A 20,584-nucleotide genomic window follows, 5' to 3' on the forward strand; every position below is an offset into this window, starting at 1 on the left:
ATCCCTTTTCTTCTTTCTGTACCCCATAATTTTTGAAAAATTAATAATAAAAATACTATTGAAGTTAAAAAAAATACCTATAAGATAATATAGGTATGCCAATATAGCATAGTGCAGCCCTAAATCTTGTTCATATATATTAAATCAAGCAAGGCAGCATATAATTCTTAACCTGTTAGATAGGGATCCAAGGTATCTATGGATGGGTAAGGTTCATAAATGTCAGGATTAATGGCTAAATAATGTCCAAATAATGCTGTTGTCCCAATGATGAAAAAATGTCTGATTACCGCGGTAATGATAAATTAGTATACAACGATGATCTTGACCATTAACGTGTAAACAATCGGGTAGTAGGTCAAGTCAATACTTGCTGTGTAAGGTGAACCTATATAATTGCTGGGTACCCAGGTGTAGAGCTTAAGCTCGATAGTTCCGGCATGCGTTCCACCCTGGAATGCATGCACCGTTAGCCTCTTTCTGTTGCTGTGACTTCAATTCCAAAGGTGTGACCCAACGCGTTTCGTCTCCAAAGGGTGATAGCAATGTGTTTAGGTGGAAAGCGTCTCTAATTTATATGTCCCTCATTGTTCCAATTGGATCATTGGCAGTGTACTGTCCCATATCTTTTAGTGGAAAGCGAACAAGCATAAATATAATTATTTAAGTCTCGCATGTTAATCACGTTTTCATTTTAATTCGATATGTAGTTTGACATGATATATGATACTTTTTGACAACAATCGCCAATTAAAGTAGTGCAATTAGATGTGGGTGGTAGCCTTCCATATGAAAGTTCCAAATTACAAACTACTAATAGCTTAATCAAATTAAGCATAGCTCAAAATAAAAATAAAAACTATCCAAAAATAAAATATACAGTCTTTTATATAATAGAGAATATTTGGGAAAGTATTGTTTTGTATATGACTTATACTAAACTAGTAGACAATATCAGATTTTAAATAATTAAAAATAATAATAGTAATAACTTCTTTATAAAAATATATTTTTGAAATAATTTATATTGGTCTGTCATTTTATTTCAGCATATGTTGACTTTTCTGATTAGATTAGTGGCCCTCTAGCATCTAGTTTTTGGGATGAAGTATTGTTACTGGTTCGACAGGTTACCTCAATCAATGTGCCTAAAAACCCTCTATCTGTGTTACTGTATCAACCTATCAAAGGGATCTCTATGTCGTTGGATAAACTTGTCCATCATATGTATAATGCAGCTAAGTTACAGATAGCTAGTGAGTGGAAGAAAGCGTCACAACCCTCTAGAGAGGCTGTTATAAATAGAACCTGGCATACTGCTTCCATTAAATATGTGACAAGTCTTCTTCATGACAAAGTTCCTAATTATCACAAAGTGTGGGGCCCTTGGTATAGTTTTAATAACAGCACTATGCCAGGCCTTCTGTAAGCCTTATGTGCTCACCCCCTCTGTCTTTTTCTCTATCGCTTTTCTTTTTGAATCTCCTATCTACCTGTCTCTGGGTCTCTCTACTGTCTCCGCTCTCCCTACTGTCTCCGCTCTCCTTTCCCCCCTTCTGTCTACCCCTCTCATCTTCACCAGCATCCTGGCTTATAGGGCTCTAGGCCAGAGATGTACTTCCAATATGGAAGGTCCCTCCCCCTCCCCTCTAGTCCCTTTCCCTTGTTCCCCCCCCAAACAAAAAATAAAAAAAAACCAGCAGTTTGATATTATCATTAAATATGCCCAACCTTACATGGTCTTTCTTTGATGTGGGATAAGTCCTCACTTATATTCTCACCCTGTAGGCCTTTAACTCCCAGCTACCACTGGGATTGTACCATAATGTATAAGCTATATTTAAATACTCACCTGTTTTGTTGTGGTTTTTTTGTTTTCTATCCGATTTTTGCAATAAGTATCCTTGGTACTTGTTTACTGTAATTTTCATGTGATGTTGGGCTTTATGTCTATATCTTTCTGCTGTTACAAATAAAAAGTAAAAAAAAAAAAAAGAAATATAAATTATATAAAATGTACTGGTATATATAATAAAATTTACATGAAATAAATCATATCACCAGTAGGTTTACCTTAGTGTGCCAACCCAACCTCGGGTGGGATCAATCCCACAAACCAATGTATGAGGTAGAGGTTAATTCTACTGCACCAGAGGTCAGTCAGTCCCCCAACATATTACTGGTCTGGCTTACTCTGCTTAGCTTCTAAGATTGAACGTTTTGGATGTACCTAGAGTTGTGAGGCCTTTGGCCCTGGTCTACCTTTTTTACCTCTAAAGGCTGTTTGGAGTGAATGCTACCATTCACCATTGATGAAAATATTGATTCCCTGGGCGATAACTCCCTGCTTCTTTGAAGTGTTGTATTGTAGCAGAAAGAAGAAAACAATTTGTTCTCCTGTCTTGTAGCAAGCAATGTGATTTAAACTTGATTTGATGATCTTCTAAATCATCAAATCACGTTTATTGCCAAAGAGAAAAGTTCTTTCAAATGTAAGTATGGTCAAAAGCTTATTTGTGGGTCCGCTGCCAAAGGGTGCATTCCAGAGATCTCTTGTGGCATCCAAGGCTAAAGCCATACTACTCAATGAAAGTGAAATTGTATCCAGTGAAGCATCACAAGGAAATTGAATATTTTTTTTATTATGTTAAGGTTTTTCATTATTGTCTATTTGCTTTCACTTGCCACATCTTTTTTTGCAACATATCTGTACATAGTCTAAGCTCCCCGGAAAACTGAGGCTATACCCACATCAGACTTAAGAACTAACTGTATTATAGGAAATAAATGAAAGTTCTTTTTAGGAACTTCCATTTTCATATTCATAGTGTACATCCATCTAGTGGTCCTGACCAAGATACAAATTACTTGGAGACATAATCATCCTAAAAAGAATACATTTGCTTAAGTCTTCCTTTTTTCTTTTTTTATTCTTTATTTTCTACTTCCAGGTGCTTCCACTTTTTTTTTTTTTTTTACAAGCTTTTATTTAAACTCTATGTACCAGAAGTACTCTTCGCTTCTATTGATCCTGGAATAGAAAGGTTTTTGATTATTTTGTTTTGGGATAGAGTGTTAAATGGATTTATTAATCTCCTCCACAATAACCGGATTAAATATTCTGGGATGCTTCTCAATTTCTCCTAATTCACTACTGTGTAGCCCTGCACTCTCTGCCATGCCTTCTGTGCTCCCCCTTAGGTGCCTTAAGCCCATTGTTACCTTGTTTTGTTGGGGCCCAAACAAACCAAGCACTTCAGCCACAAAAGTGCCACTCCTTGTGGCTAAAGTGTGTGTGTCCTTTTTAAGAACCAACATGTGGGTGGGTGGGAGGGCCCAAGGACAATCCCACTTTGCACCACTTTTCCTTTCAGCTACCGCTGTGTGCCAATGTGGCCTACATGTGCTATATACTGTTGTGTGCTTTGCAAAAATCAAAGATACCCATTGATGATGCAGATAACTCGGCACAAAAGTTTGAAATCTGGTCTTGTCTACTGTAATTGAATTGACCAAAATTAGTGACACCTTTGCTGTAACTCCACATGATCCTACTATCAACATCCAAAGATAGGTGGAGGATTATTATTTTTTTTGAACGGTATAAAGACAACAGTTTTATTAACAAAGAACAACATTGCTTGCAGAAGTAATGTAAGCATGGATGTCTAAATAGTATTACTCAAACCGACCACTTTGCTGCCCCTTTATCAGTATTGCACAAAGCGTTTTTAATATGCCCTATATGTCAAAGGTGCCTAGCTATATTTCAATTTTTTGGGAATTGGGGCTGATTTGAAGCTCAGCGATGACCTTGCTTTTTTCAGTGACTTTTTAGTGCATTGACTGGAACAAGATCCGATATACTCATGTCAGAGTGATCACAGCCAATTCTTGGACACCTGGCGGATTTACCCTTCTGAAGTTTGTTTTCAATCACCCTTTCTCTCACACGTGTGGCCACATACTTTGTTTTTCACTGGGTTCACCATCTCCAACTGTGTTCTAGGAGTGCTCTGTGTGACTGCGATCTTCTCATTTTCATCTTCCAAAGCTTTAACTGAAGGGGCCGGTGACACAGCCATTTGTTTTCTCAGGCCTTTTAGCTGTTCTTTAAACTGGACATATTTATCATCCTGCCCCAGGATATCTTCTGTACTAGTCTTCTGAAGTGCAGTGTATCTCTCGTGTACAAGCTCTCTTAAATTTGGGATCTTATCTGGTGGGTCACGTTTTAACTTAAGTACAGTCTTCAACTGCGTCTATATATTTATTTAAATCTCTGTTCAATGCAGCGTATTCCAATATGGTAGATTCCATGCTGTCCACATGTTCTTTGTCAGTCTGTATGAAGCAGATCTAATGCCACTACAGTTGTAATATCCATTCCTGTATTTACATAAGTTTGGCAGTTCTTCAGGTATGAGAGGGAGGTATCCACAGAGGAGAAAGAGATTAAAGATGCAGCACGGGCAGACATGGTTTAATAATGTAGAGTTCATTGACACTTCAGCCACAAAAGTGGCACTCCTTGTCAATGGAGTGCTTGCTTTGTTAAACTGTACATGTCCTTTTTAATATCTTGCATAAGGGTGGGTGGGAAGGCCCAAGGACCATTCCATCTTGCACCACTTTTCTTTTCTGCCACTGCTGTGTGGCAATGTTTCGTAGATGTGCTGTGAACTGCCGTGTGTTTGTGTCGTTGCTCTGTCACTTAGCATCCAGCCAGCTCGCTGCAGTCTTTGTCCGAAAGTGTAATAAAATAATATTGTGACCTGTTAGGTGGTCAAAATTGACTGGAAATTAGTGTTATTGAGGTTAATAATAATGTAGAAAGAAAAAAAATGATGTGATTTTAGCAATTTTTGTAAAAAGTACAGAACCAAAACACACAAGGTCGGTTTTGCCAAAACCAAAATACGGGGGTCAGTGAACATCTCTAGTTTGTATGGTTGGTTCCTGTTCCATGGTACTGTTTTCCCTTGCTGCTGCTATAGGATTGCTTACAACAACTGTTCACACTGCTTAGTTTGGCCATTAACGTTTTTCATAGAGTGCCACACAAACCTGAGATTAAATTAGATTATCAGCTCTTTTTTGGCAGGGAGATCTTTACATTTTCTTTCATGTCGTATGTGTATTGTATTATCATCCTTTCAAGAACAGCACTGCATAATATGGTGGTATTTTAGAAAAAAAAATGGATGGCAATACAATACCAGGTTATTTAACTATAACCAATTTGTACAGTGCCGTTGACCAAAATAGCTTCTTCAGGTATAGCATATTTACATAGTGACATATCACTGGAACTTCAGTAGTCCCTTGCATAGTATTTGGATATACCTGTTCAATAATATGGTCTAGGCACATTATCCATTATAGTTTGTCTCATATATAGCAGTAGTCACCTAGAGAATGACCTAGTAATTATAGCAGCACTGAGTGCAGCTTGCAGCCTTTGTGTGACATAGCTTTTTTTTTTTGTTTTTTTAATACAGGAAGATGATCATGAGGAAAACGAGGACAGTGAGAATGGTGAAAATAATAGCAATAACAAAGAAGTAAGTACCATAGTAAATAACTATAAACCATTTTTTGAAATGGAGAATTATTCTTAACTTTAATTTCCTTGAAATACTCTGTGGCAGTCATAGCAAGTGGTTTAAGTCCTCGGTCAGCTGAGTAGAGACAAGAAAAATTAATGCTCCAGGGAGGTACATAGTGTAACTAATCTTTCCCCTTCAGTGTCTTTCTAGGAAACCTTAGGATGTTTCTCAAAGTATCAACAGTGAACAATGGTCGGAAAATCTTGCCTGACACAAAGCATTTCAAGGAAATTAAATTAGTGTTAATAATTCTCCTGCTTCCTTTGCATACTCAATGGCAATTATAACGAATTGGATGTACCCAAGCATTATACAGTACGTTGCCAAAAGTATGTGGTACATATCCTTCTAGTTTGTGTGTTTGTCCATATCAGCCGCACCTCAACGCTAACAAGTGCATAAAATGAAGCATACAGCCATGCAGTATCCATAGTCAAACTTTATAGTTGAATGGGTGTTTTTTTTTTTTAACTATTTATTTTGAAAAATAGGAATGATGTACAGATAACAATCAACAATTAGTACATTTGCAGGAATAGAAACAAAAACAGGGAACAATACAGATCATGGGCATATGTCACTGGTGCTGAAAGTAATTGAGTAGCAAATATCAAAGACAACAACAGGTTGTCATAAAACAGACAGGTAAGTATACAATTGTTATCCAGAGTATTAGGATTAGGATACTATAACATTTTTTAACAATATAGTCGGGGGGGGGGGCTACTGGTCGTCACCGAGAAAGAAAGAGAAGTAGCACACACTTCCCTTTGTCACATTTCCTCATCACTATCCTTTCCCTTCCCCTTTTTAAGAACAGAGACTAATAATTAAAAAGGGAATTCTTCTTAGAAGTGAGGGGATGTTACACAAGGTATGGGATTGTAGGTAAAGCCAAGGAGCCCAAATCTGATGAAATTTATCATCCTTATCATGTAGGTGGTATGTAATCTGTTCCATCCGGGCAATAAACCAAATATAGGATCGCAAGGCCGCCATAGTGGGGGGTTCAACCTGTTTCCAAGACTTGGCTACTAGACATCGCGCAGCAGCCAGGACATGGGAAGGCAATTTTGCAGATTGTCTATCATCAATCAGAGGATAACAGAGAAGAAAAGACCATGGGTCTTTCCGGACAGGGCATGGGAGGAGGGAGGAGAGGAGGGTCCTAACTCGGTCCCAAAAGGAGGATATTTTAGGGCATGACCACCAAATATGTAGGAAAGATCCCATCTGGCCACAACCCCGCCAACATAATGGTGAACTAGAGGGGAACATTTTAGTGAGTTTGTCAGGTGTGTAGTACCACCTATAGTATACTTTATATGCGTTCTCCTTCACCAAGGTGGAAATAGAGCTGGTGGCCACTTGGTCTCTTATGGTTTCCCAATAATCCTCCTCTGGGGGGATCCGAATGGATTGTTTTAAAGAGCTCAGTGACTTTCAACGTGCCACTGTCAAGGGATGCCACTTTTCCAAGAAGTTGTTACATCAACTTTCTGCACTGCTAGAGCTGCTGTAGTCAAATGTAAGTGCTGTAATTGTGAAGTAGAAATGTCTAATAGCAACATCTGCTCACTCGTTAAGCAGTAAGCCACAAAAAGCTCACAAAACAGGAACGCAGAGTGCTGAAGCGTATGGGAATCATCTGTCTTTGGTTGCAACACGCACTACTGAGTTCTAAACTGTTCCTGAAAGCAAAGTTAGCACAGGAACTGTTTGTCAACAGCTTTACGGATTGGGTCTCTTAGATCGTGGTGCACAATGCCAGATGTCAACTGAAGTGTCTCTGGCCTACCTTCTGTACGTCCTTAATAGATTAATAGTCCTTTTTTTTTATTTAATGAATACTATCATAATGATAAAAATATTGCTTCCCCGGACAAAAGCCATATATTTTGTGGAATGGAATTGTATCCATTTAAGCTTCAGAAAGAAATGCAATATCTTTTTTTGTATTGTATATGCACTTTGGAAACTGAGGCTGTAGGCACACCAAACTTAAGTACTGTACCATAGGAAATATGAAGTTTTTTAAAATACCTTCCAATTTCTTATCCATAGGTTCGTTTACTGCACCTCCAACCTCTAGTGCAGGGGTGGCCAACCAGTCAGACTAAGAGTCAAAAATTATCGATAGATTCTGTGAAGAGCCAACTTTATCTACATGTGTGTGCATATACATATAAACACACACATACATACCGTACACACCTACATTGAAAATATAACATAATTGATCACGTTTTGCTAAGTGTAAAATAAAAGAGATTGCTAAATTAGCACAGCTCTTACCTCGCTGCAGTGTCCGATAGAAGAGTATTCAAAGGACTAGTCTGTCTCTTCACAGTAGCTCATGCTGCTATTTGCATCGCTTTAGACAGAAATGTTGCAGTGGAGACAAAAAAGTCATAAATGGCCAACATGTCCCTCAGACCTCTTTACATGCCCTTCAGACATCACCACATGCCTAACAGACCTCCCTGCATGAAACACAATCGATTTTACACCGCACCAGGCTTTGAACCCCTTAGAGGTCAATTACATAAATAATGTTTAATCATATAGGGGAGGTGCGCTAATACTATGTATCAACTATTTGTTATTAGAAAAAGAGAGAAAGAAAGAGAGGAATAGTATTTTGTGGGCACTCTTTTATACAAATGGTTTGATATATTGTTATTATAAAAACAAATAAACTTTATTAATAATTATGATTAAAAGTTGTCACAGCGAAATATTAAAAATGATGAGTGTAATATTGAAACCTGTAATAAATCAGTTAAAAGGTAAATTAATACCGAGCTGGCTTGCTGCTTTTGATCTATGTAATTAACGGCTAATGAGTGTATTGAAGTACACTCAATTGGAGTAAATCTATGACTAGGAGTTCCTATAGTGGGTCTCTGCTGTTAAGATATCAGCAGGGATCCCTGTTTAAGGTAAATAGACAATGAGATAGATCTATGGTTGATATAAACTATTTGGCATGAATAAACCATTCAATCCCTTAATTGGTGTCTATAAACCAAATGACTAGTTATCACTTTGATAGGTTTAGCTTAATAATATATGAGAGCTAAAAACTTATAAATGTCTCTCCATTGTTTGATTGTAATAGGCTGGTTCCTAAATACTCCTGATAGAATCAACCTAATATCTGGCTGCTAACGGAACCCAATCCTAATCTCCTAGCTAGAGGTGTACTAACTCTCAGCCTATATTAAATATTTTATAAAACTAGAGCAGCGAGCTCAGCGTAACGCCGACGCGCGTTTCGCTTCTGAGCTTTGACAAGGCCTTGCAGAGGGAGCCTGGAAACAGCCTGATAAAAAGTTATCTGTTCCCAGGAGGTTCTCTTCCCTGTATCCTTTGCAGGAGGAGGACGTGGCTCGCTGGGAGAGAATCCCTAAAGTGGATATTCCAGTAGCCCGTTTGGCCCGACACACTTTACTGCCAGTCCCGGGCTCAGCAACTCTACAGGATGCCACTGATCGCAGAGTGGAATCTCATCTAAAATCTATATTTGTAGCAGCGGGTTCTTCCTTTAGACCCACATTTGCTTCAGCTTGGGTTGCTAGAGCCATGGACGCATGGGCAGATCAACTGGCAGAGGCTTTACAGGACTCTGATCTACTTCCCCTGGCCTTACATTTGAAAGAGGCATCAGGGTACCTTTATGAGGCGGCCCAGAACACAGCGTCTGTGTCCTCCTCTATTCAGGCTGCAACTATTTCAGCAAGAAGAACGTTATGGCTGAAATCCTGGGAGGGAGATTCGGAATCAAAAAAGTCTGTTGAAACCATTCCCTTTTCAGCTGCAGGTTTGTTCGGCCCGGAATTGGATACTATGATTTCCCAGGCAACGGGGCAAAAGCACTTCTTTGCCTGTATTCTCAAGTAGGGGCCGGGCCCCACGGTTCAGCTCCTTTCGTCAGCCCTTTAGGGGGACCTCCTTGCCTAGAGGACAGTCATTTAGAGGTAGACAACCAAATGCTCGAGGCTCCTCTGTCAGGGGTAGATCCTCGTTTGCAGCTAGGCGCCAGGCCTCCAAGACTCAGGAGAAGCCTGCGTCCTGACGTCCACTCTACTCTCCTGAAGGGGACGCCAGTGGGGGGACATCTGTCTTTGCTTCAGGAACCGTGGACAGCGTCATCCCAAGACCCTTGTATTCGGGGCATCATATCAAGGGGGTACATGATAGACCTGCTGGGTCCGGTACCACATCTTTTCTTTGTAATCCCGCTACCCCGAGATCCACCAAGAACACAGGCAATACAGGCCTGTGTGGCCTCTCTTCTTTCACAAAGAGTCATTTGCAGGGTCCCAGACAACCAGAAGGGAAAAGGGGTTTATTCAAATCTTTTTCTGGTCAAAAAGCCGGACGGGTCTTTTCGACCCATTTTAAACCTAAAGAACCTCAATGTGCACTTACGAGTGGACAGATTTCGGATGGAATCCCTGAGGTCGGTAATAAACGGCTTGGAGAAGGATCAGTTTATGGCTTCCATAGACATAAAGGATGCATACCTCCACATTCCCATTTGGAGCGACCATCAGTCTCTCAAGATTCACAGTGGGGTCCTCCCACTATCAGTTTTGGGCTCTTCCCTTCGGCCTCTCCAAAGCTCCAAGGGTCTTCACAAAGATTATGTCGGTGATGGCAGCGTGTCTCCACTCAAAGGGAGTTCAAGTCGTGCCTTATTTGGACGATCTCATCAAATCCTCCTCAAAGATTTGCTTACGTCAGCACTTATCTCTCACCTTGGCGGTTCTCGAGAGCCATGGGTGGCTGATAAATTTAAAGAAATCCCAGGTGGTTCCGTGCCAACGTTTGGTCTTCCTAGGGCTCATCATGGACACCAGTCAGCAAAAGGTGTTCCTGCCTGCGGAGAAGATCAGTTCAATTCAGAGTATAACATCTCAAGTCTTGTCCTCTCTCCCAGCCCCTCAATTCATTTCTCGCTGTCTTCGGGGGCGAGAGAATCGCTTCAGTGGTGGCTGAATCACGATCACATGTAGGTGGGCAGGTCCTTTGCTCCACGGTCATGGATCATAGACACAATAGACGCCAGCCTGAGAGGTTGGGGGGCAGTAGTCCTGCACCTCAGGCTCCAAGGGCTCTTGTCAGTTCAGGAATCAGCCTTATCAATCAACATGTTGGAGTTGAAGGCAATTCTTTTAGCTCTCCGGGGGGCCCAGACTCCTCCTCAGAGCCACCCAGTCAGAGTTCAGTCCGACAATGCCACGGCTGTGGCATATCTCAACAGACAGGGAGGAACCAGGAGTGCAGCTGCAATGCAAATGGCAGCTCAGATATTTCTTTGGGCAGAACAGTATGTTCCAGCAATCTCGGCGGTGTTCATTCCAGGAATAAAGAATTGGGAGGCCGATTACCTCAGTTGCAATGCGATGATGCCGGGGGAGTGGTCCCTCCATCCGGAAGTATTTCAGTCTCTAGTTCAGAGGTGGGGTCTTCCGGACATAGACCTTAATGGCATCCAGACACAACAAAAAAGTTTACAGGTTTTGCGCAAGGGCAAGAGATCCCTAAGCGGTAGCGGTGGACGTGATGTCCATGTCATGGGAATTCAGGTTGGGTTATCTGTTTCCCCCGATTCATATGCTTCCTCGAGTACTCAGACGAGTGATGTAGGGCGGTCGGCCGGTGATTTTAATAGCTCCCTCATGGCCGCGTCGAGTGTGGTACACGGACATAATCTCCATGGCGGTAGGACAAGGATATCGTCTTCCGTCACGAGACGACCTTCTTTTACAAGGTCCCTTTCGTCACCAGAATTTACCTCAGCTCAGTTTAACGGCATGGCTGTTGAAGCCAGCCTCTGGAGAGCTAGGGGTTTTTCCCTCAGTGTAGTGAACACTATGCTGCGAGCTTGAAAACCGGTTTCGGCTCGCATCTATCATCGTATATGCCGAGCCTATATTAGATCATGCGAAAATAAGTGCTGTCACACATCTTCTTTTCGTCTCCCTCACTTATTGGCTTTTCTTCAGGATGGGCTGGAAGCAGGGCTTCGTTTAGGTTCATTAAGAGTTCAGGTTTCAGCGCTTTCAGTTTTCTTTCACCTGAAGTTAGCGGACTTGCCAGACGTCAAGACTTTTCTTCAGGGAGTCTTACATATTGAGCCTCCCTACGTTACGCCTACAGCACCATGGGATCTTAACCTGGTACTGGATATGCTTAAAGGGCCTCCTGTTGAGCCATTACTTACGGCAGATTTTAGGTGTGTTACCTGGAAGGTCGTCTTTCTTTTAGCAATTGCATCTACTTGTAGGGTTTCGGAATTGGGAGCTCTGCCTTGCCGGGAACCATATCTGGTTTTTCATGAGGACAAAGCGGTATTAAGAACCCTCCCTTCTTTCGTTCCAAAAGTAGTTTCAGCTTTCCATTTGAACCAGGAAATTGTAGTTCCGGTCTTTTCATCTACTTCCCATTCTGATCAACAGTCTATGGAAAAGTTAGATGTGGTTAGGGCTCTCCGCATTTATGCCAAAAGAACTTCTCAGATTAGACGTACAGATTCTCTGTTTGTTCTTTATGATTCTAACAAAAGAGGCTGGCCAGCCTCAAAACAGTCCATTGCAAGATGGATTACGGTAACCATTAAGCAAGCTTACATAAAGGCTAACCGTCCTGTGCCAGAGAGACTTACGGCCCATTCCACCAGATCGGTAGGGGCGTCATGGGCAGCAAGAAATGGGGCTTCTGCAGACCAGCTTTGCAGGGCAGCCACCTGGTCCTCTGTCCACACCTTTACAAAATTTTATCAGTTTAATGTATTTGCATCTACGAGCGCGACTTTCAGAGTGGTCCCACCCTTAGGGGGCTGCTTTAGAACGTCCCCATGGTAAGCAGTGGCTCCCAGACTGGATGAAAGAGAAAAGAGGATTTTTGTACTTGCGTTAAATCCGTTTCTCTGATTCCGTCTGGGGGACACTGCGATCCCTCCCTTCTGCCTTTACTCTGTGTGCTCTTGTTTGATTGGGCTTTTTAATTAACTGAACATGAAGAGGCAGGGGGATTGTAGAGGGGAGGGGTCTGTCAGCAGTGCTAAAGTTAACTAACTAGGTGCCAACTCCCGTGCTCCCCTCCACAACCCATGGTAAGCAGTGTCCCCCAGACGAAATCAGAGAAACGGATTTAACGTAAGTACAAAAATCCTCTTTTCTGTCAAATTGGGAGCCGCTGACAGGGTTGCGCTGCCGCTGTCTCCTAGCCGGGAACCACATTTGAATGTGTAAAGATCCACATGAGGCTCGAGAGCCAGAGGTTGGCCACCCCTGCTTTAGTGGAATAATGGTCCTAGCTGAGATTCCAGCAAATTATCTTTTTGTACTTATAACCATTTGAAATAACCGTGTATCCTTTTAAAGGATGATGATGAAGTGTTTTCATATCAATCTGAGGTCTGTCCAGGTGCTCAGACTGCCTTTTTTCTGTTGATCCTGAAATAGATAATCTTGGAGAGTATCATCTATGCCTATGGATTTATTAATTTGCTTTAAGATAGCCTCTACAATATCAGGGCTAAATGACCTGAGAGCTTCCTCAGTTTGTCCTCGTTCGCTGCTGGATGACTAATCCTGTTAAATAACAGTCCAAAGAAACGCAGGCTGACAGACCAGACAGTATATCTTCCAGGTCCACAGTTGTCTGAGCTGGGCCTCTTCAACCCCTGTATAGCAGTTACATCATCTTTCATGACAAATGTGTCTTGCATGGAATAGCCAATTAATTAATTCTTGAAACTGCTCGGGGCCTGTGCATTAGTTTCCTTTTGGTTTAGGCATTTATTCCACACTTAAAGCTGCTTTACAATCTTGTGCCAATAATTGGTAACATGCTGCACAAACATGATGATGACACTTGCTGCTTTTCTTCCCTTCAAAAGGCTCTGAAAGATTACTACATAAAAGAAACTATTACATTAACACACCCTGCATTCACTACCTCACTCGGCTGAGAGACAGGAAAACAGACACTGAGGGATAGGAGGAATCGCACTATATACTTTCAGTGTTTAGTATTTTCCTGTCTCTACTCAGCTGACTAAGGAGTTAACATGTTATGGCTGAAATGGAGTTTGCAAAGGAAACGATTTGTTCACATATTATTAGTGTGTGATATAACATATAGCTATGTTCTTCATTGCAGGAATTGAGTTATTCTGAATCAGAAAAATTTACAAACAACAACGAGATGATTGATTTCTTGGTAAATATTTACATTCTTTTATTGTCTCAGATGCACTAAGTAACAATAATGGAAATGCAGACCTCTTTCTATCTCTTTTAAACATGATAAATGTAATGAGAAAAAAAACTATTCTATTGCCTACAGCTGTTTAATCTCACGTAAATTTGTGATTCAAAATCATTTATGGGCACGTGATATGCTCAAAAAATATTCTATACTTACTCATATGTCTTTCCTTCAACATTGAAATACAATATTCACTCATAAAAATGAAACAACAAAATATATACATAGCCTGATACTGTGATATAATCAATTAATAATATAATATAAACACTCCTGGGTGTTTATATACTAAACTGGTTATTTATACAATGTGTGTTTTAATATGGATATATCCATGGAATATAATTGTAAAATGGAATGTATATTTTGGTAGAGTATTTTTATTTTTTCAATCGAATTTATGATTAAGCCAAGATTGGGCTCCTCAGATTCAGATATGCTCTGTGTACAGAATAAAATTAACCGTACTGATTATGTTTTAATTTGGATGACAATATAGCAGTGCAACAGTATCAAAAGTAAAATTAGTTCAAATACTCCCAAAAAAGTGAAGGGAATTTAGAGGCTATACAGCACAAACATTTTTTTTTTATATTTTTTTTTTTTACTGTTTATTTTGTTTTTTCTTCTACTGTGTATCGTATAAATCTAAAATCATAAATATAGGTTTACCTACTGAATACACATGTCTCTTTCACTCCTTGCAGGATGGCTTTAGGATTTTAGAAGGTGGTGATGTTGCGTTTCTGGTGAAAGTTACTGAGAAATTGGCAAATGCTTTAGCTCGATACAATGAGAAGGAAATCAAAAAGGTAAGTTATTACTTATGTATATACAGCATACAGTTCAGTAGTTGTGCAATGTTTATGCCAAAGGGGCAAAACTGTCAATTGTAATCCTTAAAATATTTTCTACATATCACTGCATTGTTATGTGAACTTGTCAATTTTTGTGTTGTGCTTTTAAAGGTAGTGGGCCCTTCCAAAAAATAGAGGGAGAAAAAAAAGTATACATATAACTATTAACAAGAATTAGATAAGAGAATTTTTCTTATTTACTATTTTGCATAATAGGATGCCTGACTCAAACTGAGCAGTCAAAACCCACTATGACAAATACACAGTGGATTATACCTATTTTCACCTCGCAAGAAATGCATCAGCAAAATGATTACAATTGGTTTAAAATTCATCACAAGACTGTTTTAAAAAAATCTATACCCCCACTCCTCTTAGGATGTCAATAGGTTTTCTTGGAGCCTACTTTGATCAAACAACAAAATATTTCATGGAATGGAATATATCGATACATGCAGACAGTTTTTTTTTTTTTTTATGCAAGCCAGAAAAACCATTTAATGAAAATGTTACTTTTATTATTGACACTTTTTTGGTTGAAATATAATCTTGTTTATCCCTAAGCCATTTTATTCTCATCCAGCCATTTTACTGTTTTAATCCGCCCTTTGTAATTTTATTATAATTGAAACAACGCCATGCAGCATCTTGTTGGTTGGAATTAAGGAGGGTAACGGGGAAATAAAACAAAGAAAGTTGGAATGTGGAGGGACAAGATAATAGTCCTAAGGTGTGGAGAAGGCTATCATAATCGGTGGTTTAAGTGTAAAGTCTATTCACTTTACTTTTTTACCTCCTCTCTACAAAGCATATATATAATCATAGATTGCACACACTTAACATATAATTAATCTGTTGTAATAATGAAAGCAAGGGTAAGAAGGCAAATTAAGCTTACCGTTAATTCCTCAAAATACTCCATGGTAGCTATTACTGTGGGCAGAATCCCTTTCCAGTTTAGGTAGAGATGCTATACCAAAATGATATATAAAGTAGCTTCTTATCTTCAGGGCTGCATGTGTAGCAGGCAGAGTGGTGGTACCCCGGAAAGCTTGGGTCTAAACCTCAGAAAACCGGAGAACGAATTAGATTTAGGGTCTAATCTGCAGGTCACAGCAATACAGCAATACTGAAGATGTTTTCAAGCAGGTCTTTGAAGCAAGTGATGTTTATTTGCTCTCACACTGGTTGGAGGTACCAGTGAGTAGGTCAGATGAAATCAGAAGAATGATACATTTCAGTGTACAATACAGTGCTTTTTACCGCAAGGTATAGATTGAGCCATTTTACAACACATTAGTGTGTCCCTATAAATACACCAGGTTACCTACCTCACCTTAGGAGCAGCTTTGGAACTTGCATTGAATAAAACTTCAAGAGCCCTGTGAATCTGCGAATTATCCAGGATAGTTTGAAAATAAGTGAGTTTCTAAACACTGTCCAGGAAATGTAGATGGCAATTGAATTTATTTGCAAAGCTTCTATGGACTTGGATTTTCTAGTCCGGGATTTGGCATATGTTGAGTTGACTGGTAGAGTTTTTATGGCTATGTTCATGGATAGTAGATACGCCAATACACCAATAATAGGTTGGTTTACATCCATTTGATTGGAGTTCTCTTTAGTGAAAAGGTGGGATTCGCTCATTTCCATGTGATATTGGGGGGAGGGGGAGGGGAGAGAGTCCGTATGGTTGCCACAGCACAGCCCAAACAGGAGAATATATTCAGGATAGGTTTTCATGAATAGTTCTTGTAAAGATTTTAGAGAGGTCAAACAGTACAGATCTGGAAGAAGTTGAAGGAGAAAATTCTAGTCTGTAACCTGAAGGCAGGGATTTTGGCTGCAGAGAGGCAAGTACTCCCAGTGATTTTCCAAATGTTCTTCCTAATGATGCCCAAGAGGTTCATCCTTCTGTGGACCTAATGGTGAGAGACTGGATCACAAGGTTTTGTAAAGAGTCAGACTTAAGACTTCAGTCAGACAATGACTTCAGATGGTTGGCTCTTGACAAGAGTCACAAGAGAGTATGAATTACAATTTGTCATGGGTTTCCAGAGAACAAGATGCAAATACTATGGGAAGTGTCAGCTGTGTTGGATTGTTTGCCATTCTTATTCAACCAGGGAGTGTTTATCAGAACTCCAGTTCATCACGAAACACAGGCTGCTATTTTCATTGTAAAGAAACTCTGTGGGGGATAATGTATGATTCTGGATTGTAAAAACCTGAACAATTGTATAAATCGGAAATTCGAAATGGAGTACCTACCGTTTATTCTGAGTGCAGTAGAAGTGGGGAATTGTCTCGCTTCATTTGATCTCAATGATGCATACTTTCACATACCGATCAGACCGTAACATCAATAGTTTCTAAGGTTCCTGATTTTCAATCTGTAGCTTTCCACGCAGACTGTTAACAGTTCCAAGGACATTCACGGGAGTATTGATTGTGGTAATGCAAAAATCAGTAGTTGAGCACTCTTCTAAATAGATTGAAAGCATGCTGCTCCTCATTTGATTAAATATTAGTCACCAGGGTTGTAAGTCATTTTTAAACAATATAATAACTGGTGTTCGTAACCCTGGTATCTTCGATAGTAAGGTATTGGTGATGCACAGCGATTGCTAAAAAAGCTTGTATATGCTCTTATGTAAGATATGGCAGTAATAAACAACATTACGCCTCTGTGATGTAGAAATGTTAATGACAGCCAGACAGCCGATAGCACGGTTTTCTTGGTCGCGGAGACAGAACTATCCCTTTTTCTTCTAACTATCTAAAAGATCTTGCCCTGTCACGTCCTATGTAAAGTTGCTTTAAGTGTCTCTGAGCAGTTCCAGCGTCTCTTCTCAGCTGTCTGAAAATCCGATGGTTTTAACTTGCACTGGTGAAACGCAGAGTTTCTTGTATGGTATTGAAGTTGGGCGAAAAGGCAGTTTCATCCACAGGGACTATTTCAAAGAGTATAGCTTATTGTTCAGGAAAGACTATTTAAGGCTTATGTTCCTTCAGTTTTTAAAAACTTTATATCGGTTAAAAACAATTTTTGTGATTGTGGAAAATAACAATCTGATTTATGATGATGAAAAATATTGTAAATATATATTAAATCCACTTGATATCAAAGTGGTGTTTCATTCAAGATCTAAAGAGTTTTGCGCCCCTTACAAACCCAGAGATTGATTGTGGTAATGTCAAAACTAATTAAAAAGCAATTTTGCAATTATAAAGGTAATTTGCAGATTGAAGACAGTCTAAACTACAGTCCTAGAACACCATGGTTTGATTATCAGCATGGAAAAGAGTCGGTCATCTCAGAAACTAACATTTTTAGGGATTTATTCATACGTGTTACAAGGGAAAGCTTTTTTTTTTTTTTTTCTCTTTTTTTTTTTTTGCCGTCATTAGAAAGGTTGATGTTGGAGATTCTACCTCTGCAATCAAGTCCCTGAATCACTGTGGAGATTTGCCTAACAGTGTTAGGACTCATGGCTGCTGCCACTGTGATTGTTCCTTGGACAAGCCTTTATATGAGGCACCTTAAGAATTGTTTTCTTGCAGCTTGGAACAGAAATGTTGGAAGAGTTGCAGCAATTGATTCCATTATTAAGACAATGTGTGCAATATTGGTCACAGAGAAGTATAGTGACCATAGTAATGTCTTATAGATCACATATGGGTTTATTACTACAGATGCCAGAAGCACAGGATGGGGTACTCAATGAGGTCATCTGACGGCTCAAGGTCTGTTGCTAGAACACATAGCCAAGCTGCCATCAAATGTCATAAAGAATAAAAAAATCAAACCTGCGCCAGTTCCTTCTGCTGTGACCAATCTTCAAAATTAGAGATGATTACTCTTTCCTATCTGTCTATGCAGCCAAGATGCTTCAGAAGAAGGTTCTTGATGTTCTTCATGCAGTAAATCAAAGTCGTAAAAATCCCTTGTGAACCATACAGAAAAATATCACACTATTCGCTCTTTGCTACCAATTTCAAACAGGCATCAAATTATAACATAGATAAAATGTATGTGCTCACATATTAATGCTGCTAAAGGAGCATTTCAATCTTCAAATATGTTTCCTTGGTGGGCAACCAACTTTATTCCTTCATTGAAATATCATTGTAATAGTCTTGTAGTTCAACCAATAGATAAAAACAACCATATAGTATAGTACAATATTTTTCTCCTCACGTTAGTGTAGAGTTCAGTGAAAAGGCTGTCATCATAATGTTCACCTTTTATTTATAAAATAAAATCTCCTTCAACAAATATGCAAGACTCATTCACAATACGATGTTTCAGCTAATGTTATACTGTCAGCAATAAATAAGTAATAATTTACAGAAGGGAAACAGTCATATGATTACAATAGGAAATGCATTCATCATATGTATCCTATTTTGATCTGCAGGATCAGAATTAGTTTGTAAACTATGTCCATCCAGTCTCTAAAGGGCCCTTGAAACACTGCTCACTTCATCTGACAAATAGTAATGGTGATTGTGATGGTAGAGTGTTTAATCCATACTGATGATGATGGTTGAACTCAGCTACTTCAAAACGTGATAATGCTCAATTAAAAATTTAAAATGAATCCAGGAATTAATCACAAAAAAAAAAAAATCAATAAACCGTTACAATATCATTTTTTGTATCCGGGCATATTGAGCTAGTGGAGCATTGAGGATACAGTGTATTAAATAAAAAAAAAGAGAGAGAACTGTTTTAGAGTACAAACACTATGTTACAAATATGATAAACCACACAATTTGGATTACATATCATCATTGTAAAGCGCTGCGGAATATGTTGGCGCTATATAAATAAATGATGATGATGATGATGATCATTGCTTAATAGAAGGCGATTTCTTGAAAGCACTACAGCTATTCTAAATCAACGTAAAGTTAGTGGTTTCATATTCACTAAAAAATTATTATTGTAGATTTGTAAGGTGCCACAGTGCTCCACAGCGCCGTACAGTAGGGAAAACAGGTCATACAAAAGGCAGACATGAAAACAAAGGTTATGAAGGACCCTGCTCATTAGAGAGGTTTCATTCTAAGAGGAAGAAGGCACAGCGGAATATTCTCACAATCTTGTATTGTGATTTTACAGGTGTACAATGGTTTTCCTCCATCTGTGTAGAGATCTTGGTACGTATTGTGCTACTTAGTTGTCGCCCACAATTTCAAAAAGCTGAAGAAACAATTCACATTTGAGGCTACTTATCAAATATATCCAATAATCCCAACGACTTCACTGTCCATTCATGTGGGAAAAAGAGTCTACCCTATTCTAACTCCTGTCCACCTTTAAATTGAGTGCATAAATTCATAAATGAATCCATTCAGTCTTATCAGCGCTAATTGATTGACTGCAGAGTTCTGGAGATCGTGAAAGAGTTCTCATGTAGCGCTACTGTATGTTATACCCATTGATCCCCAGTGTTTTCAAAGAACTATTTTTTTTTTTTAGTTTTTTTTTCTTGGGAGCTGTTTCTTTAATCTGAATTTTTGCTGTTTATCACATGGTATCTATTGTTTGTACAGTTCTCTTTTTTTAATTTATTTTTTGCTAAATATTTTAGTGTGCCTTTGAATAATAAAATATAGTAAGAAATTAAAGTAAAGACTCTGAAAGAACAACAATCCAGTTATAGATTTAACATTCTTACAATTGAGAACAGATCTGGTTGATGATCCATTTTGAATGAAATTTACTATCTTCATCTGTTAACTGAATAGTTGCTTAGCCAAATGTATATCATTTTAAAATTTTGGTAGTTTCAACACCCACATTTTATAAAATGGTATTAAACTATT

The 20,584-nt window shown here is 39.1% G+C and overlaps 1 protein-coding gene and 1 long non-coding RNA gene across 9 annotated transcripts in view; one reads left to right on the forward strand and one right to left on the reverse strand.

The window, feature by feature from the left end:
* LOC142158614 (uncharacterized) overlaps nt 1–20,584 on the reverse strand; it is a 183,368-nt gene that overhangs the window by 93,042 nt on the left and 69,742 nt on the right. The window lies entirely within an intron of this gene.
* LOC142158612 (uncharacterized) overlaps nt 1–20,584 on the forward strand; it is a 220,247-nt gene that overhangs the window by 72,521 nt on the left and 127,142 nt on the right. For 7 of the 8 annotated variants that reach the window (XM_075212730.1, XM_075212735.1, XM_075212734.1 and 4 more), the window contains 3 exons: nt 5,502–5,561; nt 13,785–13,844; nt 14,600–14,704. In XM_075212730.1, coding sequence (XP_075068831.1) covers nt 5,502–5,561; nt 13,785–13,844; nt 14,600–14,704 — 225 coding nt within the window. The remainder of the gene's footprint in view (nt 1–5,501; nt 5,562–13,784; nt 13,845–14,599; nt 14,705–20,584) is intronic. The other variant, XM_075212732.1, reaches the window with a different exon arrangement.

Source organism: Mixophyes fleayi, chromosome 5, assembly GCF_038048845.1.
Source record: "Mixophyes fleayi isolate aMixFle1 chromosome 5, aMixFle1.hap1, whole genome shotgun sequence".
NCBI lineage: Eukaryota > Metazoa > Chordata > Amphibia > Anura > Limnodynastidae > Mixophyes > Mixophyes fleayi.